General features: G+C 40.1%; 1 protein-coding gene across 1 annotated transcript in view; it reads right to left on the reverse strand.

Annotated features, from left to right (window-relative positions):
* The window catches only part of LOC126162325 (neuronal acetylcholine receptor subunit alpha-7-like), a 558,269-nt gene that overhangs the window by 46,194 nt on the left and 487,153 nt on the right, over positions 1 to 24,922 (reverse strand). The window contains exons 3-5 of the mRNA XM_049918756.1: positions 20,066 to 20,249; positions 19,710 to 19,926; positions 10,998 to 11,132 (exon numbers count right to left, since the gene is read on the reverse strand). Of these exons, the coding sequence (XP_049774713.1) occupies positions 10,998 to 11,132; positions 19,710 to 19,926; positions 20,066 to 20,249 (536 nt within the window). The remainder of the gene's footprint in view (positions 1 to 10,997; positions 11,133 to 19,709; positions 19,927 to 20,065; positions 20,250 to 24,922) is intronic.

Consider the following 24,922-nt stretch of genomic DNA (forward strand, 5'->3'; position numbering starts at 1 on the left):
CAGAGGCTTAAAAAGAGAACCGTATTTCCGTATTTTCCCATTTCTATGAGGATACTGCTCAATTTTTTTCATAGTGATGCAGGATTCGACTCACTGTATGCAATAGAACAGGCATGATTGAATTTGGCATCGCACACATTTTCTTCGCTTTGTTGTGCAGCTTCATAAAGTTATTGAATTTAGCTTGGGTATTCTACATGAAAAATGTCGTTACTAATTTATCCGACGTAGTTCAATAGTCAGCCATTGCGTTGGCTGTATGACGAGTGCATTCTCGTCGTACAGTGAACACGCAGGTAAGCAGAATATTCCACATCTTTCACGTACGTGCACTGAAAGAACGTACAGATTCTGTTTCTTTCCCCTTAGGAAAGTCAGTTGCAGAATTACAGTGTCTTCCAACTACCAGAATATACGCCCTCAGGACGATACGCATTGGATGAGGTGAGACTTAGAAGGCCAGCAATTAGTAGTGGCGGGAGGTTTCACTTGTCTTGCATTCTTTGTCTCCCAAGATATCTTACGCCACGCGAATGAATGTTCAATCAGTTGACCAAATAACAATCAATCAGTGGAAATGCCACTGGACAGTGGACACAATGACATCACTCCTGCTTGAGATCACAGTCCAAAATAGATAAAGATCAAAGGTAAAATTTGTTTCAAAAACCCCTTCCCTCTCCTAATATTCTAAACCATTACGAACGTTTACTGTCAGCTCATCGCACCTTGTGCAGTGTTCAGGATTGAAGTCACTCATCCGTGCACCTTAATTGTTACATTTTTCGTAAAAGATACAAAATGAAATTTCACACCTGGTTGCTAATTTGATAGATCCTTACCCAAATATCTATGTGTACTCCTACCTAGCACTTGGAAAACTCACTTCAGACGAAGAGCAGAAGAAGTGAGGCTGGAGGATTTGTTCCCCAGTGTCCATCACAACAGCTGGGCTAGCGATATGGATAATGTGTTAGAATATAGACATGAGTGATGTCTGTTGTGTCGGACATGTCCAATGGAACAGACACCCACCACTTACATCTATAATTGTATGGGCGCGACGGGTGTTTGATGGAAAAGTTTCAGTGTGGATGCACAATCAACGTCCTTACTCTTATGGTGATCAGCAATCTGCCAATAGGTGGTTAGTGGGCAGGGGTTGTTGCAGTGCAGCGAACGGGAAGTTGGGTCTGACGGCACACAGTTTCAACTCTCGCTATTGCATTGCCGCAATGCCCTGTACGGCTGGAAGTCACAATTTCCCAGCCTGTTTCCTTTCCATGCCTTACACACTAGTTATTCATGTAGAATTATTTTGTGATTTGTTGATGATGTATATACATAATCTACATGATCTTTGGAGCATTACTGTAGGATTTCATTTTTATTTTAAATCGTTTTTTCTGTTTTATTATTATTATTGTTATTACTGTTACTATTAAGCTGAAAAGATAATAAATTCCTAAACATAATTCCATAATCTTCGTTTATGAACAGAAATATGCATATATACTATGTCTTGCAGGCAGCAGTGTAAATTGATAGCTTACATAAATGTTAAAAATGAATCATCGGTCTTCTCTGGCCGTGGTATGCATGATTCTCCATTCTGATTGACTGTGCGTATCACACAGTCTTACCCGTTATGGCCTTAAGGTTAAAGAACAGCCCACGGAGGCTGCATATGTCCACTCCATTTTGTGCTCATTAATTTACGACGATACTTATTTGACAAAGTTTCGTAAATTTATCTGCGTAACGAAAATATCAGCAGCTATACAACCCAACGTTTGCTGTTCACTTATTATAGGATGTTGGGAGTGGAGAGGAAGGGAGATGATGATCTCAACAGGAAAGGAAAGGGGAAACTGGCTGGGGTAATAGCAGGAAATTTAAGGGGGGGGGGGGAGGCACTGCCATGAATGGTAAAATACCAGTGGTTACAGGTGTTGGAGCAGCACCTTTTTTAGGATAGGTAAGACAGAAAGATGTCAAGTTCTACGAGAGGTCAGGATTGAAACAAATCTTCAGTTTAGGAAAGAAATTAAACAGCACAATTCTAGCACATTGGATCACCAATCACAGCTGTCAATTATAAATTTTCACCAATCACCAGAAATTTTATCTCCACCAAGTTGTATCTCAGTCCTAGGTAATTGCATTGATAAATTAAAGTCACCCAACCCAGTTGACATAATCTGCCTCTCTGAACACCATGTGACCACTGGTATAGCAACTAGGCCTAAGCACAATGAGAAACTCAGACAGGAGAGTACTGCAAATGTTAGAATAAGGAAAGGTTCTCATAAAAGTATAATTAAAAATAATGTAAGTATATTTCATCAAAATATTGGGAGTTTAAAGAATAAAATAGATGAGCTTCTGGTTTGTTTAGAAGATTTTAGAAGCTGAGGATGAAATTGATATACTATGCCTGTCTGAGCATCACATTGTTACTGATATGGATAAGGTAAATGTAAGTGGATATAAGCTCTCTGCACATGTAATGAGAGAAAATATGGAGAAAGGAGGAGTTGCCATGTATGTCAAAAGTTATCATTGTGCAAAAAGTATAGAAACAAAAAAGTTTTGTGTAGAGATCCATATAGAAGCATGTGCCTGTGAGCTTAAATTAAATAAAGGCACATTTATAACTGTAACTGTATATAGGTCCCCATCAGGAAATTTTCATCTATTTCCGAAAAATATGGACTCCTTGTTGTGCTATCTGTCAACAGGGGGAAGCAAATTATTATTTGTGGGGACTTCAATGTAGATTCTCTGAAAGAGGGTAATAGGAAAAATGACCTTGAAGTATTACTCGGTTCTTTCAATTTGACACCCGTTATTGATTTTCCTACTTGGGTGGTAAAGGATAGCAGCTCACTGATAGATAACTTCTTTATAGACCAAGATAAGTTTAACCAGATAAATGCTCAGCCTGTTGAGAATGGTCTTTCTGATCATGGTGCACAGCTAGTTACAATATATGACATAGCTCCATTCAGCAATACTAAACAGTCCTCCAAAGTAGTACGTTCAGTCAATGATTTAACAATTGCAAATTTCAGGGAAAGCCTACAGCAGTTAGATTGGGATGAGGTGTACCGTGAACCTGATGCCAATTTAAAATATAATTTATTTCATGACGTTTTTGTAAATGCATTTGAAAACTGCTTCCCCAAGAAAATAGTTAAATATACTCGTAAGAATCCTTGTAACAAAACCATGGCTTACTAAGGGTATAAAAATATCTTGTAACCGGAAAAGGGAAATGTATCTGACAGCAAGAAAGAGTAGTGAACCAGAAACTATCAAAAATTATAAAAATTATATTAAGAAAAGTTATTACAAAATCCAGAAGTATGTGTATCATGTCTGAAATCAGCAACTCTGATAATAAAATTAAAACAATTTGGAATATTATTAAAAGAGAAACAGGTCAACCAAGAGCACAGGAAGACAGTATTACCATCAAATTGAATGAAAACTTTACGAACAAAAAGTCAGAAGCTGAAAATACTTTTAATAATCATTTTCTAAATGTTGTGGATATAGTGGGATCCAGGTGTTCATTAGAAGATGCTAGGCTGTTAATGGAAGAGGCCATACCTATGCAATTTGATACAATTGAAATCTCACCCACTTCTCCCTCTGAAATTAGGAAAATAATAAACTTGCTTAAAAGCAAAAACTCACATGGAATTGATGGCATTTCCAGCAAAATACTAAAAGCTTGTTCTCAACAGATAAGTAAGATTCTCAGCCACCTGTGTAATAGCTCTCTGGAACAGGGCATTTTCCCTGATAAACTGAAATGTGCTATTGTTATACCTTTGCATAAAAAGGGGGATAGATCTGATGTCAACAATTACCATCCAATCTCCCTTCTAACAGCTTTATCCAAAATTTTTGAGAAAGTAATGTATTCAAGAGGAGCTTCACATATCTGTAACAATGAAGTACTAACAAAATGTCAGTTTGGTTTCCAGAAAGGTTTTTCAACAGAAAATGCCATATATGCTTTCACCAATCAAATTTTGAATGATCTGAATAACCGAACACCACCCATTGGGATTTTTTTGTGATTTCTCAAAGGCTTTTGATTGTGTAAATCATGAAATTCTGCTAGACAAGATCAAGTATTGTGGCATGAGTGGGACAGTGCACAAATGGTTTAATTCGTACCTAACTGGAAGAGTGCAGAAAGTTGAAACAAGTAGTTCTAATAACATGCAAAGATCAGCACATCCCTCAAACTGGGGAACTATCAAGAATGGGGTTCCACAAGGGTCAGTCTTGGGTCCTTTGTTGTTCTTAATATATATTAATGACTTGCCATTCTATATTCATGAAGAGGCAAAGTTAGTTCTCTTTGCTGATGATACAAGTATAGTAATCACACCTGACAAACAAGAATTAACTGATGAAATTGTCAATACTGTCTTTCAGAAAATTACTAAGTGGTTCCTTGCAAACGGACTCTCACTGAATTTTGATAAGACACAGTACATACAGTTCCGTACAGTGAATGGTATGACACCATTAATAAATATAGACCTTAATCAGAAGCATATAGCTAAGGTAGAATATTCCAAATTTTTAGGTGTGTCCATTGATGAGAGATTAAATTGGAAGAAACACATTGATGATCTGCTGAAATGTTTGAGTTCAGCTACTTATGCAATAAGGGTCATTGCAAATTTTGGTGATAAACATCTTAGTAAATTAGCTTACTACCCCTATTTTCACTCGTTGCTTTCATATGGCATCATATTTTGGGGTAATTCATCACTGAAGAATAAAGTATTTATTGCACAAAAGCGTGTAATCAGAATAATAGCTGGAGTCCACCCAAGATCATCCTGCAGACATTTATTTAAGGATCTAGGGATATTCACAGTAGCTTCTCAGTATATATACTCTCTTATGAAATTTTTTATTAACAACCAAACCCAATTCAAAAGTAATAGCAGTGTGCATAGCTACAATACTAGGAGAAAGGATGATCTTCACTATTCAAGATTAAATCTAACTTTGGCACAGAAAGGGGTGAATTATACTGGCACTAAAGTCTTAGGTCACTTACCAAATAGTATCAAAAGTCTGACAGATAACCAACAAGTATTTAAGAAGAAATTAAAAGAATTTCTGAATGACAACTCCTTCTACTCCATAGAGGAATTTTTAGATATAAATTTAAAAAAAAAAAAAATATTAAAAAAATAAGAAATAAAAATAAAAAACACAAAAAACGAAAAAGTTGTTATATTAACTTAAGTATGTTGTTAAATTAACTTAATTATGTCATGTATTGGAAAATTTGACTCATTCCACATCATTACGAAATATCGTATTCATGATCCATGGAACTAGTATTAATCTAATCTAATCTAATCTGTTCTTATTTGATTCTAATTTTAGAATTTAATTGGTCCACATTGGCAAATCAGGAGGCAGCTTTCATCAAGTGGTCCTGCTGCCGCGGGGTCCTGGGCAGTTAAGAAGGATCAGTACGCTGTTTACCTTCCGCTGAAACGTTTGCCATAGCCACGAATTATTGCTTTTATCTGAGTGGTATATGGAGCTTATGCTCTTTCAGCTGTATTTATAAGTAGCACCATCTCATGTTTTATTTATTTATTTATTTATTTGTCCATATAAATCTCTTTAAGTACATATATTGTACACAGGATATTGGACAGAAAACATTTTTTGGCTATTGGATTTTCAAATATCAAACATAAATTTTATAAATTTTTATGACAAATTGGATCTATATAGTTAATAATTACAAATTTTTGAAATACTGGATAACTTATTTCTACAATTAAAGATACAAATTACATTTTTTCTTGCATAAGATACTGTGAGACTGAATAGTAGCAGTTTTTCAGAAGGTAGGATGTCACAGACTTTTTAAAGCTTTGTAGTTCAGTAAGAGATTTTATATGTCTTGGTAATCTATTGTAAAGTTTTGTTCCTGCATGATGTACACCTTTTTGGCATAATGTGGTGTTACAATGATTGACATGTATGTCACTGTCTGACCTGGTACTGTAATCATGGACACTTTTGTTTTGAGGAAAAAGGTTTTCTTTTCTCAGTATGCTTTTTTTTACATGCGTGACTATTTCCAGTATATAAATGCAGGGAAGGGGTAGGATCTTTAGATCTTTAAAGAAAGGTTTGCATGATTTTCTGCTGCTCACTTGTTTCATTATTCTTATAATTGCCTTTTGTTTCCTGAAAACTGTTATGGCCTGATGTACATTTCCCCAGAAAATGATACCGTACTTCAGTATTGAATGTACACGAGCAAAGTATACAGCCCTAACTGTTTCTGCACTAGTACTGTTGCAGAGAATTCTTACCACATAGCTCATTTTTGCTAGTTTTGAATTTAGGGCTGTGATATGATTATTCCATTTAAGATTTTCCTGGATATGAATCCCAAGAAATTTAGTTTCATTGACAGAACTAATGTTTTGGTTATCTATACGTATTACAGTATGCGTGCTGGTTTAGTCTATACTCCCGACTGACACCATAAACTCCATGTGCGTGTACCGTAGCAATTGCATCTTTGCTGGATTCCGGCGTGTGTTTGAATTTTGTTGCCGTTACGATAAATCAGCTTAATGCCAACTCGACGAAGAAACTGCATGCTTCCACCCAGCACGGTAACTCCCGGCACGTAGTTGTTCCACCTGCTCGTCTGTCACTTGTTCCTTGGGAACATGATTTTATTGATGGATCTTTCGGTCATTTCCTCTCCTGTTCCACTCACAAAAAACGACTGTCTAAAAACTTCCGTACGAGCCCTAATTTCTCGCATCATATCTTCATGGTAGATAAGCGAACTGTACGTTGGCGGCAGTAAAATCGTTCTGCAGCCGGCCTCAAATGCTGGTTCTCTGAATTTGAGCAATGGCGCGTTGCTGAAATAGCACCGTCTTCCGTGTAGGGGTTCCCCCTTGAGTTCATGAGGCATCTCCATAATAATTGTGTGCTGATTGAACATACAGGTAACAAATGTAGCAGCTCGCTTCTGGACTACTTCGATCTCTTTCCTTTAACCCGATTTGATGGGGATCACAAACACTCGAACGGTACTCAAGAACGGATCGCATTAGCGTTCCATACGCCGTTTCCTTTATGGATGAGCTACTCTTTCCCAAAATTCTCCCAATAAAACGAAGTCGAGCTTTTGCCATCCCTACTACCAGCCTGACGTGCTCATTACATTTCAGATCGCTGCGCAGCGTTGTGCCTGGATATTTAACCTAAGTTATTATGTCTATTTCACATGGGGTCAGATAACGAAAGAACTGTCAGCATTTGCGGAATATTGTGTCGATTCCTCGAACGCTTCCATGAAGAGGTCCGCTGCTAATGGCGAAAGGGGGATCTTCTTGCTACGCCACTTGCCGTTCCACTTGAAAAAATGGCCATCATACAGCACTGCGCGAGGTAACATATGCTGGAGATAACTAGCCGTTGTAAAACGTTAAACGCTTCCTGCAAGGGTACATTTGTGAACAGCGGAGTCACTTCAAAACTAACAGTCATGTTCGTGTGCGCGATGGACTGTTGCTATATAAGTGCGTGGAAGCGGGATATATCTTTTACGTACTTTGGTCTACTGCCCAGTAGGTTTCGCAGTTTTTGTGTTAGATGTTTTACCAGGTTCTACGTTGACAAATTAATCCCTCATACTATTGTTAGTGCTCTTCCTTTCTGATAATCTTAGCTATTAGACCTACGTTGTTGCTTATGTATGAGGCATCTGATTAAATGTTGCATTTTGTTCTCATAGTCCTTTATATCCATATGCACACATGTGCTGAACTTGTCTGTTTGAATGAAAACGATGCCATGGTTGTTTCCCAGATCTGCAAAGGCTTGTCTTTCGATCTTGGACATATGTGGTTCCTACCAGTTAGTGCTTGTCAGTACCCTAACAGAAGTTGGTACTTGACTTCCTCCGTCTCACATAGGATAGATGTAGTAAACCTTATTCGGAACTGATATCATTTTTAAGTAGCAAACAGAAATTGAATCTCATGGCAAACCGTCTACAGTGGCATCATTGGCGTTGTCATTGGCAACGCTGACCACTGTTCACGGCAGGTGCGGCCTGACTTTCTCCAGTTACAGACACTCGTGCTCGTTATGGTGGGTGGTGGTAGGGCTGTCTGTCAACTTCCTCCCAATCTGCCGTGTACGGGTTTTTAGGTTGAAATAGACACTACTGGGCATATATCGGTGCCTTTCACGTAGCAAAACCTTGGTCACACTCACACAAATACACATCTCTGTGTTCGAATTGATACATGATGACAGTTGAAGAAATCTTGATACCACGTCAACCTCCCGTCATCTATCTATGAATGTGTGGTCGTTCCCCAGTTCTTAGCGACACAAGTTGTCTGATGTTGCCGTGAACTACGTATTTGCCCTCTTTCCGTAAAAAGAGTTTTGTGTTGTAGAAAGCGTCATATTTTGCTAGCGATTAGATAGACGCTCATACTTACAAGTGATCTTAGTATTAATAAATTCTTGATTTTTTTAATACATTTGATAGCTGCATCAAACCAGTCTCAGGACTGAAGACCACAACAACAACAACAACAACATTTGATAATGACTTCTGAGGATCTAGGTCCGTTATTAATTTCTTATTTTTTCCCTATCAAAAAATAATTAAATTCAGATTCTTTTTGACAGAGATAGATTTATGAATGACCAACGAGAGCGAGTGTTGTACATGTGCTTCAAGAATAGCATAATAATTACGTATCTCGATACATACGTCTCGTGGAGCGTGGAACGAACTTGTCTGCTTTATACATGTGCATAATATATGGAGAATTTTTATTTACTTTGCAACAGCAAATAAAGTGTGCACTAAGTAGCACACAAAGCAGTTTAAATTATTACAATGAAAATCTATTGACAAGAATGTCTTCACGGTTTGAAGAATCAAGTGTGACTGTATTATGTCTAATGTAACTGCTGAAACAGAGGCAGGCAGGCAGCAAATACAGCCAGAGACTGTCATTTAGAGGAGATTGAACGCAATACAGTTACTATGCATGTATACCAGTGTGCGTGTTCGAGTTCGTGTGCACACTCTGAATAATTTAAAAATGCATCGATATACTCGATTTCACTGAATGTGTCTTAAAATGCATATGTTTGACCCATGTCTTCAGGTCTCTAAGGACAATGTGGGCCACTTTTCAGCGGAAGGAGGAGACAGGCTCTCCCAAAGTCGTCCTAGAAATGTAGCTCCATCAACATCAACAACAATCGCAGGTCGTACTGGAGATTATATTAACGGACTTCTTCATCGACGATCACTTAAACGTAAACGAAAGGCTAAACAAAGTAAATCCGTTTATAATTAATGGCCACATGATACTCCTGCTTTTGGACATTGTGCCCAAAATGACGATTTTACATATCTAGTATTTGCACCGAGAAAAACCGCTCACTTACGGGTGGATTTACAATGAGGAAATTCTTGTTGAAGATGTACCTCGCGTGTGTTATAATTTTGACTGGGAGAGGCCTTGTTCCACGTAAGAAATGAAACTGCTATGAGCAGGTAGAGGAAGCGATACAATGGATCTCTGTAGTAGGCCTACATTACAGCAATCAGAAGGTGAACAGTGGTTCTGGAGACCTAACAACTACCAGGTCCAGTGGAATTAGTTTTTAAGAGAAATCAGTGAAACCGTAGATGTTATATCTTCAGATTAACATCTGGTTCTAATCAAGCCAACTCGCATTGTCTACACCGCAGGCAACGTGGGGATAACTCTGGTTATTGTATTTATGCTTATGACAAGTAATAACAATAAGTAGAGTTTTGCTCGGTTACATACAGCTACTCAATTTTTTATGTATAATATTTTGTTGTGAGGAATATAGTGTTTCCTGGAAGCATAATAGGTTATGTTAATATTTGTATAACTTTCAAGTACAGAATTTCGATTTTACTTTTTGTTTACTAGAGTTGGCGTGTGTCTGGTGGTTCTTTTTTAAGCACTATTGGACTACAGGCTGCATGTCATAGTCGCACGGATCTTGCTATTGGGTTAACTGAGGGAATGTGGGAACTGCAGAGGGTGACAGTGGAGTAGAATGTTAGGGTAGGAAGAGCAGGGCGGATGTCTGTTTTTATCTCATTGTGGTAGCGGTGATATACTTGTATTAGATGTTATGAATGTGCGGAGTAGGTAAATTCAATCTTGAATATCATTTGTGATCTTTGTATCTAATATTAACGTTTCTGGTCGAAGCCAAAATATATTTATAGTTGCACGTACTATATTTCAATTCATAGATCACTAAACTTCTGGGTATATCGACATGTCATAATATACTAAATGTCCAACGGTGTTGCGACGGCCGTCCTCAGGCCGAAGAGTCGGATATTTAGTATTTTAACATTCAAGTATAATAACATGACGCGGCAGACTACCTTGAAGGATTTTAATGAGGTCATTAGCCGCACAAACCTACATATTCGTATCCCTCAACTATTTTACTCATTCTTCTTCTTTGTTACTGTTTTCTTTCAGAGTGCGAAAGGAAGTGTCATCTCACATTAAACTGTTGCTTAATTCACTGTTAAAGACCTAAATACAACTAGTTATCAAGGAGGTTTGCCAGTGATAATAAACAGAAATAGACCTGTTAATTAGTATATAAAGTCTTTAGTATTATAGGGGTACAGATACCATTGGCTTAGTTGAAACAGGGAGCCTAATGATTAAACAGTGTTATTCCAAGACTTACTGATTAAAAAATGACGTAACTACTTAGTTGGACAGTCATGTCATAGAAAGTCATTTACTAATTTAATGAAACCTTTGACGTTGGATTCTACATGAAATATTAGCGGGGAAGCCAGTAATTTTGTTTTTGAATGGTAGTAAGTGTAGAGCAGAACTATAAGAAGGGATTTCCTACAAAGTACTTACTTATGAGTGGCGTCTTTTCTGTCGGAGGCAGGCTCTCTCTTATAGTCATGAGAAACACCGTCATCGATAGCAGAGCGCTAATTCCCAGTGTAACTTTCTCTCCTGATTCCGAAGGAACGTAGAAAACCAAAAGCGCTGAAATAAAAAGCAGTTTACTTTTACACTGTGCAAATTTTTTACACAGATCATGAATCTGTTGTTTCATTGTATACTAAAAGAAGTTGTTTAGGAAGGGTTTTTTGATATTCTAATTTGTTTTCAAGTATCATAGAATTTTGGTGAAAAACTTTGTCGACGTATTCAGAGATTAATTAAAACAACTATAGCTTGTTGATAGCATCTAGTTTGCACATGCGCACCATTCGAAGTTAGAGGAACTTGTTTATTAGTAAATTACGGTAGCGAATAACCTGTTGAATACTACAAGTGTTCTGATAGAAACTATCCCGATTCGCTTTCTCGCTTTTGAAAGTCGATTCTGATGATCGAATTAGGTGTTAAAGAGCTTGTTAGGCTGATAGCTGTAAGTAATGAAACCCTGAAAAGTCGCTAAATGAAAGACATAGTTTTATATCACCCACACAGTACCACCGTCACTCGCCAAACCAAGACACCTAATTCAGTAGATGAAACATTTCAGAATGGCCTCCAATAATTATCTAAATGTAAAATGAGTGAATACGTTAGTTTCGACTCAAACAAAAGCCTACAGAGTGCCGGTGCTAAGCTACAGCTGACTTGATTGGTTACCATTTATCCGTGTGATGGCTTTCCTCTGTGGGTCTTTAGTGTGCTGTCCGCATATTTAGATTTTACAAATTGTCTCGCACTGGCACATAATACAGAATGAATTGTTAAAGTTCCCTTTAAACATAATTGTGCAATCTCGTGTTGAATTTACGATAGTGTGAAGTATTGTTGTAACTTTCGCAGTGCTCGGGGACTAATGATTAGTGAGCGGGCATCTTGTAATGAGTATTAACGGTAGACTAGCTCTAGAAATAATTTTACTACACTGCTCAACAGAAGTTCGGAATAGTGTCGTTAAATGAAATTTACGATACCAGAGGTCTCATTGACAGGGGCACTTCATACATTATCCAATTACAGCTCCCTTACTAGAGGGTGTTTACTACTTGCATGCTTTGTGGCCGTTTCCCAGTCATATAAACATACCGCTGCCGGAGCGACACATCGCGAGCAGTCCAGTAGCAACAACAGCTTCATTCAGATTGTGTTCAGCACTGCAGTAACATGGCACGTAGAGGCATACAACACTTTGATAGAGCAAGATAGGGGCTTTACTTTCAGCAGGTCACATACACCAAGATGTTGCCGATCGGTTACACGTCACTCAAAGTGTGGTGTCTAAGATGTGGGTAAAGTACAGAGAGACGGAAAGTGTGAACATAGTCCTCGTAGTGTCGTCCTCGTATGACAACACTAATCCAGAATCGTTTCCTCCAACTGTCGGCTCGCAGGCTCCCAACATCAACTGCCAGAAATATTGCAGAGAACTTCTCCCAGACAACAGAGATTCGTATCTCAGACCAAACAGTGCGTAGAAAACTGCATCAGGGTGGTCTTCATTCCAGAAGACGAATGAGAAGTTTTGCACTGAACCAAAGGAACCGACGCAATCGAAGTACTGGGCTCTTGCACATCAATATTGGACCTTGCATTATGGAGTAATGTCATGTTTGCTGACGAGACCAGGATTGGTTTGCAACAGACATTAGTCGTGTTAGGGTTCGGAAAAGTGCTAGACGACACCAGGAGGAGTTGAGGAAGTCTATCCTTTTGCATGTGGAAGTGACGTTCTGGGCGGCAGACTCCTCTCACACCCATCTACGCCAATTTGACTGCTCCCCAATGCCTCGAACAAACGATTGTAAAGTCCTGTAGACGTGAAGTCGGTGACAAATTCATCCTAATCGATGGAAATGCAACGTCTCGGAACCTTCAAAGATGGAACATCAACCAAACGCGTTGGCCAGTACAGTCCACAGACATGAATGGAACAGAGCAGCAACGGGACGTGTTCCACCTATCTTCAGAACATCACTGAAGCTGCCATTGAGATCCAGAACATGCCTCGCAGAATGGAGGAAGTCGCCCGTGTGTAGGGAGGACACACTCACTTCTAAAACTGATAATCATTATCATGAGATGAAGATTTTAATCGCAAGTTGTCCTTCAAACAACCTATCAAAACTCTGATCCTGTGTGGCGGACAGACAACGCACTTGACACTGTGTTTCCGAAGAGTTCTTCCAGTTTTCGCTGGCACTTTCCACATAAGGTATGAACATTGCTGCAAAAGGTGTGTCTACTTCCTCTCGTGCAATATTTGGACTTGCTGCGTCCAAACACCTGTTTCACAGTGGAGGTGGAGTACAACGAAAAGCTCCTGTCCGTTAACGTGACGGTTAAGCGAAAAGCAGATGAAACACTAGGGTAAAGCGTTTACAGCAAGCTGCTCAAACTTGCATTCGTATGACAGTTCTCACTTCTCGTGACGTGGAGCACACTGGCAAGCACTGCCCGTCGAATCTCCCACCGAAAGAGTTTAGTAACAGGCACCAGGCACGCACCTATAGACAGTTAATCAGAAGAATGGTTGGGGGGAAAAATCAGATCTGACGCACTCCGAAGCTGATAACCGCAGACCCGAGATCGACAGTACCAGGGAGTAAATAACCAAGACGAGTCTGTCGTTCCAACATGATGGATATTTCGTTGCCATTTCAATGGCATAGCTCCAAGTCGTATTGCGATCCTATGAAGGGTTAAATCGCTCAGAACAACAGGAAACATTCGTAAGAACATGTCGACAGGTCCTGATAAAAAAGTGAAGACACCTGAAAACGTCGCCACTGTGAGAGAGACAATCTACATCTATATCTACATCCATACTCCGCAAGCCACCTGACGGTGTGTGGCGGAGGGTACCTTCAGTACCTCTATCGGTTCTCCCTTCTATTCCAGTCTCGTATTGTTCGTGGAAAGAAGGATTGTCGGTATGCCTCTGTGTGGGCTCTAATCTCTCTGATTTTATCCTCATGGTCTCTTCGCGAGATATACGTAGGAGGGAGCAATATACTGCTTGACTCTTCGGTGAAGGTATGTTCTCGAAACTTTGACAAAAGCCCGTACCGAGCTACTGAGCGTCTCTCCTGCAGAGTCTTCCACTGGAGTTTATCTATCATCTCCGTAACGCTTTCGCGATTACTAAATGATCCTGTAACGAAGCGCTCTGCTCTCCGTTGGATCTTCTCTATGTCTTGTATCAACCCTATCTGGTACGGATCCCACACTGCTGAGCAGTATTCAAGCAGTGGGCGAACAAGCGTACTGTAACCTACTTCCTTTGTTTTCGGATTGCATTTCCTTAGGATTCTTCCAATGAATCTCAGTCTGGCATCTGCTTTACCGACAATCAACATTATATGATCATTCCATTTTAAGTCACTCCTAATGCGTACTCCCAGATAATTTATGGTATTAACTGCTTCCAGTTGCTCACCTGCTATTTTGTAGCTAAATGATAAAGGATCTATCTTTCTGTGTATTCGCAGCACATTACACTTGTCTACATTGAGATTCAGTTGCCATTCCCTGCACCATGCGTCAATTCGCTGCAGATCCTCCTGCATTTCAGTACAATTTTCCATTGTTACAACCTCTCGATACACCACAGCATCATCTGCAAAAAGCCTCAGTGAACTTCCGATGTCATCCACCAGGTCATTTATGTATATTGTGAATAGCAACGGTCCTATGACACTCCCCTGCGGCACACCTGAAATTACTCTTACTTCGGAAGACTTCTCTCCATTGAGAATAACATGCTGCGTCCTGTTATCTAGGAACTCCTCAATCCAATCACACAATTGGTCTGATAGTCCATATGCTCTTAGTTTGTTCATTAAACGACTGTGGGAAACTGTATCGAACGCCTTGCGGAAGTCAAGAAACACGGCATCTACCTGTGAACCCGTGTCTATGGCCCTCTGAGTCTCGTGGACGAATAGCGCGAGCTGGGTTTCACATGACCGTCTTTTTCGAAACCCATGCTGATTCCTACAGAGTAGATTTCTAGTCTCCAGAAAAGTCATTATACTCGAACACAATACGTGTTCCAAAATTCTACAACTGATCGACGTTAGAGATATAGGTCGAGTCAAGAGTCCGAAATGATTTGCACGTTAACACGTATACTGTCTACAATTCCTTCCGTATAAAATACTGGTGGGGTCAACAGTCGAAAGACAGGGAGAAGACATCGCCGTACTATGCAAGTGATCTTTGAAGACGACCCTAGTGTTACAGAATTTATGAACGATGACGAGCATTTTCACTCGTAAGTATGACAGTTAACAAACAGAACTATGGTTTTGTGCTTCTGGATAACCATCCGTCGTTTACGAAAGTCCTCTTCACTCCTGAGCTGTGACTGTGTGATGTGCCGTAGTCACTGTGAAATTGGGCCTTACTATTTTGAGACGGACGGCGTAACAGGGACGGTGGACACTAGACGTTACGTGCACACGATAAACACGTTCGTTTTGACAGAATTGCTGAGGCGACTGTTAAACACGAGCATGTTTATTTTCATCAGCATGGTGCAACATGACACACTGCAAATGCACGCATGGCAGTTGCGAGGAGCATTTTTCCTTGGACTCTCATTCCTCGTTTATGTGAAGTGCTGTGGCTACCAAGATTACCAGATATGTCCGCTTGTGCCTTTTTCTTCTGAAGGTATTTGAAAGAGTGTCTATAATGTCCACAGGCACCAGAGTTCAGTGGGACTGAAAGCTGTTTGTGAAAGAAGAGTGGGCTTGATTGACCAATGACTGTTGTTGGCTCGAGTTAGAGGCAGTTTCTGGGAGAAAGTTGAAAATTGTATTCGAGAAACTGGCCGCCACTTGGATGATGTAATTTTTCACAAGCAACAATGTAAATCATAGAAGATGTTAACCTTTGATTTTGGTAAATAGAAATTCCTTAGAATACAACATATTACTTTTTATTTGAAAACTGCCCGTTTCCCGTGGGTCATCCTGTGATAAGTCAGCTGGCTAAAATGTTGTACTGTGTGTTAGACGCTACCCGGCTGAATATCCGTGAACAGGCTAAGAAAGTGTAGTTTAACTGATATTGAGCTTTGTTAAAGTATTGATAAGTAAAGAAAAATCAAATAATATTTCTGCGACAGGCGTCCTCGACAGTTATGACATTACAGACGGAGCACTAACAAGCTAGTTGTCCAGTCTGATGTGTCGAAACATGACCTTAATTTTTTTATACAGCAATAATACACGGAAAGAAATACAATGTCAAAATTTAGCTGCTAAAACACACTGCAAGTATTTTTAAAAAATACTGAAACTTGCCAAATTCCTAGCTCGACAGACCGCTGGAGAACTGTACACCCTTGCCGTAGCTGTAGTAGATTGAATACGAGGCCTGTGGGCACCTATCTTTGACTGACAGCATGACGCTAAAAAAATATGGTTCAAATGGCTCTGAGCACTATGGGACTTAACATCTATAGCCATCAGTCCCCTAGAACTTAGAACTACTTAAACCTAATTAACCTAAGTACACCACACACATCCATGCCCGAGGCAAGATTCGAACCTGCGACCGTAGCGGTCACGCGGTTCCAGACTGAAGCGCCTAGAACCGTACGGCCACACCGGCCTGCTGTCGCTAAACAGATGGCAGAAACGATGGGATCCGATTAATGTTTTCGACATTAGAAAGATGAAATGTGAAGAACCCAGTGTGCAATCAGAATCACCTACATCTCCTAAAGACCTACACATGTGCATTTATTATTTAATTCTTGGACATTCTTTCCAACGATGTCGATATTTCGTTAGAAACTGTGATAACAGTAGAAGAAACAGTAATAACTCAGACAGTTCTGTGAATTGTAGTTCGAACGATGATTGTTATGCTAATTAAAGTCCAGAACAAAAACAAAGTACCTTGCAAGTCCTAGAAAACATGTATAGTAAAAGCTTTCATTCACAAAGAAAAGGCTGTAAATTTTTTGTTCAACGAAGTAAGGAGAAAACACTTAATCTGTGCACACAGCTAATTTTGTTCCGTAAAATATGAACATAAATGGAAGAAAGATTTACACGAAACGAAATATGCGCCAAAATGAAACTCGCAAAAGTGTGAAATGAAAACTATTCGAAACATTTAGAACTGTTCGTGAGAGTGAATGCATTGTTACCGAAGGAGATATACGAAACTGGACTTACGAATTGTATGTGAGATGAACATTACTGATTTCTAGGCATCTTCGACTTAATTTAACAAATTCAGTAAATTGTATGGTAAAAGAAGTCGCTGATGCGAAACGAAGCTTACTCATATTCAACAATTTCAGTGATAATTATCGCCGCGCGGAGTGGCTGCGCGGTTTGCGGCGCAATGTCACACATTGCGCTGCCGCGCCCGCCGGAGGTTCGAGTCCTCCCTCGTCGGGCATGGGTGTGTGTGTTGTTCTTAGCATTAGTTACTTTAAGTAGTGTGTGAGTCTAGGGACCGATGACCTCAGCAGTTTGGTCCCTTAGGAATTCACACACATTTGAACATTTGATAATTATCGGTGGATTACTGTTTCCGCAACTTTGTCTTCAGGAGCGTCAAGGCAAATTAGGACGAAAAGTAAAAAAAAAAAAATTCGTTTACTTGCAAAAGTCTTGTAATCGACGTAGCAAAATTTTGAAAAATGAGAAAACCTAATTGTGTGATTCAGCCTATCGAAAAAAAAAAAAAAAAATGAAAAATCAACCGAGTAAAGCATTTGTCAGGTAACTGTCGGGCAGCATAATTTGCAATTGCTCTTTGTCATTGCAGGTTTATCAGCGGAACAGTATTGTTAAACTTCGGTCGTTTCTGCATTGTCAGCTTGCATCAGCATATTTTACGAATTTGATCAAGTATGCCTCCTACACAGCACAACAGGCAGAACAATGGCCACGACCATATCTTACTCCATTCCAGTTCTGTCTAAATAAACTAGTAATTACTGTGAAGTACCTGAATGCATTAATTTTTCTGTTACCAGATGTGCCTAGTGTGAGGGAAATGTTTGGTTTCGTCATGTAATAGACACTTCTCATTTTTTACAGTTAAAGGGAACAAACAAGCAACTGTTTCATTGTTGGCAAAATATACGTTCTTTTGCTTGTTCCTTTATCTCGTAGGTTTCACATGGACGGCATGGTTACGGTCAGGTTTGGCAAGGTTAATTGAAGGTGTGGCCGGATGCCCTTCCTGTCGCTACCCCGTACCCACCTGGATGGAATCAGTGTACACCAGCTGTCTGCATCTAGTGTAAACAATGCAAGTGTGCTTCAAATGAAACTGTGCTTCAGATGTCTGCTAGTCGTGTAACTGAGGCAGTACGTGGGGACCAGCCCAGTATTCATCTAGTAGGATGTGGAAAACCGCCTAAAAACCACAATCAGGCTGGCCGGCACACCGGCCCTTCGTCGTTAATCCGCCAGGCGGATTCGATCTAGGGCCGGCGGGCCTACCCGAGTCCAGGAAGCAGCGCATTAGCGCTCTCAGCTAACCTGGCGGGTTAGGAAAACATACGTTATTATTGTGATATTATCGTAAGAACTGTGCTGCAGGGGTTCTTATATAATATTTAAGTCAACAAATTAAGGTCCCAATTGATGGAAGTCGGCTGTAATGTGACATCACACACGTCTTGATTTTCAAAAAATGGTTCAGATGGCTCTAAGCACTATAGGACTTAACATCTGAGGTCATCAGTCCCCTAGACTTAGAACTACTTAAACCTAACTAACCTAAGGACATCACACACATCCATGCTCGAGGCAGGATTCGAACCTGCGACTGTACCAGCAGCGCGATTCCGGACTGAAGCGCTTAGAACCACTCGGTCACAGAGGCCGGCGCCTTGATTTTCTTCTCTCTGCTAGTCACTTTTGTAAGAAATAAATCTGCAAGCTGCAACAGTTTAGCTGTCGATATGAGCTGCTAGTTATTTAAAAAAATTGATGAAGTGAGACATTTTTGGTATCATTGAAGAGCTTAAAATTCACATGTGTAAACTTTGGACTTTGCGCTACGCGGCACTCTGTCCTCTTGTCGCGGCTACGTCTGCTTAATCGCCGATTCCAGTAATAGGCAGGAAGTGCTGTGCAAACCGCTGTTGTAAGAGGTTCTTCGTGCGGCAAATATGAATAACTTCAACGCTTTTAAAAAACTACTTGCATTGCGCCTTAGCAGCTAAAATTTTGATAGTGCATTCATTTCGCTGCATTCTTCCCATGTGAGAAACTTCAGGATAGGTTTCGACATGTCGGATTGGACCAATTCTTCGTAGGTACAAGTAGCACTCGCGAGTAGCGACTTGAACGATTGTGTCACTCCACACCATTGTGGTCATATATTCTGCTAGAGAATGAAACAAAGTGAGAGAACGAGGTGGTAACAATTTGCAGTACTGCGGTTGTATATGTACGGTGTTTTGATAAGTCACGTTGCGCGCAGAATAAAGCGCCATGGTAATTAAAGATTTCCGTACTTAAGATTGGGTGGGTTGGGTTTATCTCGAAATTTCTGATGCATTACTCAAGCGGCGGTAGAACCTGCTATTAACGCTAAGTTTTGACTAGCCTTTCTTAAGAGCTACATTATGTTATTACTTACCAATTCCGTTGATAAGGATACAAGGAAGAATCAAATTGAAGACATAAAACATGGGCCTCCGCCGCAGCCGAATGATGTACGTAATGTCGGGGTACGGCTCTGGACAGCACGAGTAAAACTCGACGTGGCGCACTGCGTCGAAGCTGACCAGGTCGAACTCGCCATTGGCCTGATAGTTGCTGACGTCACCCTCTTCCGTCTGCTTCACCAAGTCTAACTGCGGGACAAGCAGGTATTAACTGCTATAATGTACACACAATTACGTAATACAATAAGTGCCAAGAATCTGACATTATTACCGTTGTAAAGTAAAACGAGAATAATTCAATGTTTGAAAAACGAAAGGTGATGAATACCTGATAGCCATCGTATGTCCAAGATGCCCACTTCATATTACAACTCTGAATATCGAACGGGAAGTATTCGACATTTATGTCGCACGAACTGCGGAAAATGCCGTGGCTCAGCCACACCACTTCTCCCGTGTACGTCACTATGACGTTCGTGTTGATCACAGCCGAGTTATACTGCGAATCGGCGCTGTGAACAATCGAGCAATGTTTACACGTTAAGAAGATTAGTTTTCATGGAACAAATTTCGTGATGACATGAAAGATAAAACATACAAATTTTTCAAACTAACACAAGTGGTTCAATATTCAGCGCAAGATATGGGCTATAACAAGAGAAGCTACCCGACAGTAGATGATTAAAGCACAGTAGTGGATGTCTAGAGTACGTTAACACTAAAAAGCGACATAAAGTAGGACGAACATGTAAAATCTTAATAGGTAGGCCGAATGAGAGACTAAGACTTGTCAGAAGGGTTCTGGGAAAGTGCAGTTCGTTTGTAAAGGAAGTTACGTACAAGATGCTACTGCCAGCAAATGTAGAGCACTGTTCCACCGATTGGAGTCCTCATCGAGTGGACCTAATAGCAAACATAGTACGAATTCGTACACGCGCTGCTAGCACCGTAAACGGCTGGTATAGCCCGTACGAAAGTGTAACAGGGGTGATGTTATTCTTGTGCAACCCGTTGAATAAATTTAGACAACCGATGTACAATGATAAATAAGAAAACGTTTACCACAACATTTTTTCCCCTTAGACGTGACAGTTTCAATAACATCTTCAAATTCGATGAGGAATGTGCAACAATTGTGATGACATCATCGTATAACTCGCGTAATTACAACATGCACATGAGACAAATCAGTTTCGGGCGACTACAGAACGTGCAAACAATCATTTTTGCGCTCTCAGTAAGCAAATAAAGTAGGACAAGAAGTCATTAATATTGGTACTCTCACCGCAACATAACGGAAAGTTGCTTGTGGAGTGTATAGGTAGACACAGAATAGTTGTAAAATACGGATATAATTATTTTCGGATTTTCAGTAATATGCGTACCAGAAATTTTGTGGTATTTTGTGTGAAGTAATGCAGTACAACGTGTTTTCATAATGTTCCCAGACATTTCACTGTTTGAGGAGCTACTGCGCTTTACTACCAATGGTCTATCAGGAGTGGTATGCCCCTACATTCCTACAAAATGGAATCGTAATCAGGCTATAGATCTATATTTCCTATATACAGAAAACACTAACATACGTAAAAGTCACGTCAATTGCCAGAAAAAATCAGAGGAATCCAGGAAAGCAGCACCAAGTTTTTGGATACTCTTTTTTGTTTTTTACTTTTTAATTTGTGTAAATCTGCCAGACGTGAAGTTTTCTCATAACACACCTGCAAAATGATACACAGGGACTGTTACGGATATTACTGTAGTAGTTTAAGTGTCAAAAATGTTTGTTTTGTTGAGAAGAATGAAAAATAGTATATTACAAGTAAACCCCCACACTGGATTCTAAAGAATCTAACTCCAAAGTTTCAAACATCACACATCCTGAACTATAGGTTGTACAATGATATAAATTTTGCTGGCATACTAAAGTGATACATGTAGATACTGTCTGCAAAATGTGTCATGACTATAGTTAGTAATGAAGAAGTAATAAATTAAGACGTATGCATGAACAGCAAAACTGCAAGGAAATTGGTAAGCGCTCTCATCATCAAATATTGAATGAATAAAGTTTGCGTAATTTCAGTGCCGTGAGATACTCCGCTTCAAGACATGCACAAAGTTCGAAACTGCCCATATACCGGCACCTAATTTACACCACAGCTATAAAATTCGTACCTCTTGTACTAAGTGACATTTAGTTAGGTGAACCAAAATCTCAGGTATGGCCTGTGTGTGTTGAGGGACAGACCGTCTGCAAACAGCGTTGATTTTGTTATAGTTTTGATCTTTTTGTGTACGTGGCAAAGAGAATTATTAGGTATCTGGCAAGAAGACGTTTTATTTATGGTTGAATGTACAGGAAATAATCTTTATTTTCAGTTAGCATGAATGTTTATCCTTTGTGGTTCGTTTGTAGGATGTTGACAAAGAGGAAATGGAGACGTTCCCTGTTATGTACGGCTATAAGTATCCTACATTCTGCCGGCACAAATTGAGAAACTTGCTCTTAAAGTGAGTTTTAAAAATGCGATTAGCATTACAATTGCAGCATAATGATTAGAAATGATATTGTGAATTTTAATGTGTTCTCTAACCTAACTTATTCATTAAATAATTATTTTGTACAACAGTGTTGCAACAGAAAGACGCTGAGGAAAGTGGAGCACAGATGAACTGCATTTAAGTGTAACGTTATACCTACATGGAGATCACGGATTAAATGAATCAGCACGCGTATAAAGTGTACGTAAGTCAACAATTAAGAGGCACACAGAAGATAAAAAATGAAAATACAAATTGGGGCCGCGAGGGGTAGCCGTGCGGTCTGTGGCGTCTTGCCACGGTTCGCGCGGGTCCCCCCGTCGGAGGTTCGAGTCCTCCCTTGGGGATGGGTGTGAGTGTTGTCCTTAGTGTAAGTTAGTTTAAGTTAGATTAAGTAGTGTGTAAGCCAAGGGATGATGACCTCAGCAGTTTGGTCCCATAGAACGTACCACAAATCTCCAATCTTTTTTTGCAAATTGGGATATAAAATTTTTTGGCGGCAGTTGCGTGTTTTCCGACGAAGTTTAAACCGGATTGGAAGAGCATATTCTTACATTTGAAGAGATAATGTCCGGTTGAAGCATGTTGGGTGTACACTGAAGAGCCAAAGAAACTGATACACCTGCCTAATATCATGTAGCCCCCTCCTCCCTTCCACCCCCCCCCCCCCCTCCCTCGAGCACGCTGAAGGCATCGACTCGACTAATGTCTGAAGTAGTGCTGGAGAGAACTGGCACCATGTATCCAGTAGGGCTGTCCATAAATCCGTAAGAGTACAAGGGAGTGGAGATCTCTTCTGAGCAACACGTTGCAAGGCATCCCAGATATGCTCCGTAAGGTTCATGTGTGGGCAGTTCGGTGGCCAGCGGAAGTGTTTAAATTCAGAAGAGTGTTCCTGGAGCCACTCTGTAACAATTCTGTATGTGTGGATGTGTGGGGTGTCACATAGTTTTGGTGGAATTGCCCAAGTCCATTGGAAGGCTCATTGGACATTAATGGGTGCAGGTGATCAGACAGGATGCTTACGTATGCATCACCTGTCAGAGTCGTATCTAGATGTTTCAGGGGTCCCACATCACTCCAACTGCACACGCCCCACACCATTACGGAGCCTTCACCAGCTTGAACAGTCCCCTGCTGACATGCAGAGATCATAGATTCATGAGATTGTCTCCATTCCTGTACACGTCCATCCGCTCGATACAATTTGAAAGGACACTCGTCCGACCAGGCAACATGTTTCTAGTCTTAAACAGTCCAATGTCAGTGTTGACGGGCCCAGGCAAGGTGAACAGCTCCGTGTTGTGCATTCATCAAGGGTACACGAGTGGGCCTTCGGTTCCGAAACCCCGTATCGATAACATTTCGTTGAATCGTTAGCACGCTGACCCTTGTTGATGGCCCAGCACTGAAATCTGCAGTAATTTGCGGAAGGGTTGCACTTCTGTCACATTGACCGATTCTCTTCACTCGTCGTTGGTCCCGTTCTTGCAGGATCTTCTTCCGGCCGCTGCGATGTCGGAGATCTGATGTTTTACCAGATTTCTAATACTCACGGTACACTCGTGAAATTGTCATGCTGGAAAATCCCCACTTCATCGCTACCTAGGAGGTGGTGTGTCCGATCGCTCGTGCCCCGACCATAATACCACGTTCACACTCACTTAAATCTTGAAAACCACGCCAGAAACGTGTTGTCTTATATAGGCGTTGGCGACCGTAGCGCAGTATTCTGCCTGTTTACATACCTCTGTATTTGAATACGCATGTCTATACCAGATTCTTTGACGTCAGTGTAAGAAAACAGGCATTCGACATTGCAAAAGGACCTGGACTGCCTCAGAATTCCAATGCAGAAGAACCGATGGGAGTACCAGAGAAAATCATTCGTAAAACAGAGAAAGGCCAATGGAATTGAAGAAATGGTTAGCTGCATGAAATGCAAAATTTGGATTCTTGCAGTGGTGGGAGGAGGAGGGAAATAGTGATACAAGAACTAAAATATGGAACTTTTCCTTAAACTTAGACTTGTACATATCTTTAAACTGAGGGACCTTATTTACAAGGGTGGTAGAATTTATGCACTCAGTGGTACAAATTAGGAAACCAGATTCTTAATTTGTACCATTTGCACACGAGTAGAAAATTAAATGTAGTGTGTTTATTTTTCTCAGAATTTCCAGTCTTTAAATAATTTTCTAACTTCCCGTTAAATAGGCTATAATAAACAAAATGTCAAAAGTGGTATAATTAAGGCAGCTTTCCGCTACTTGACTTATTGTGTTAAACATTTAACATAAGATCGTAGCTTACAATGAACAGATTATGACAGCATTTTAAATTTTTAAATTCGGTTTATTACTCTGTGAAATAAAGAAAATCCAATTTTTCTTATCACTGGAAGTCGTTAGATAGGCAATGTATAACTGGTTAAATGTTCCACATAGCATTTTAGTGAAATAGATAAACTTGCCTGTGTGTGTTGAGGGACAGACCGTCTGCAGACAGCGTTGATTTTGTTATAGTTTTGTGCTTTAACTGACTGAGAATGTTTTTTGCCTCGTTTAAGAGAATCTGTAATGATTAATTTTATTTAAAAATTGCTAATTTATGCTAATTTAATCGTTTGATTAACTCATAT

This window comes from Schistocerca cancellata, chromosome 1 (assembly GCF_023864275.1).
Source record: "Schistocerca cancellata isolate TAMUIC-IGC-003103 chromosome 1, iqSchCanc2.1, whole genome shotgun sequence".
Taxonomy (NCBI): Eukaryota; Metazoa; Arthropoda; class Insecta; order Orthoptera; family Acrididae; genus Schistocerca; species Schistocerca cancellata.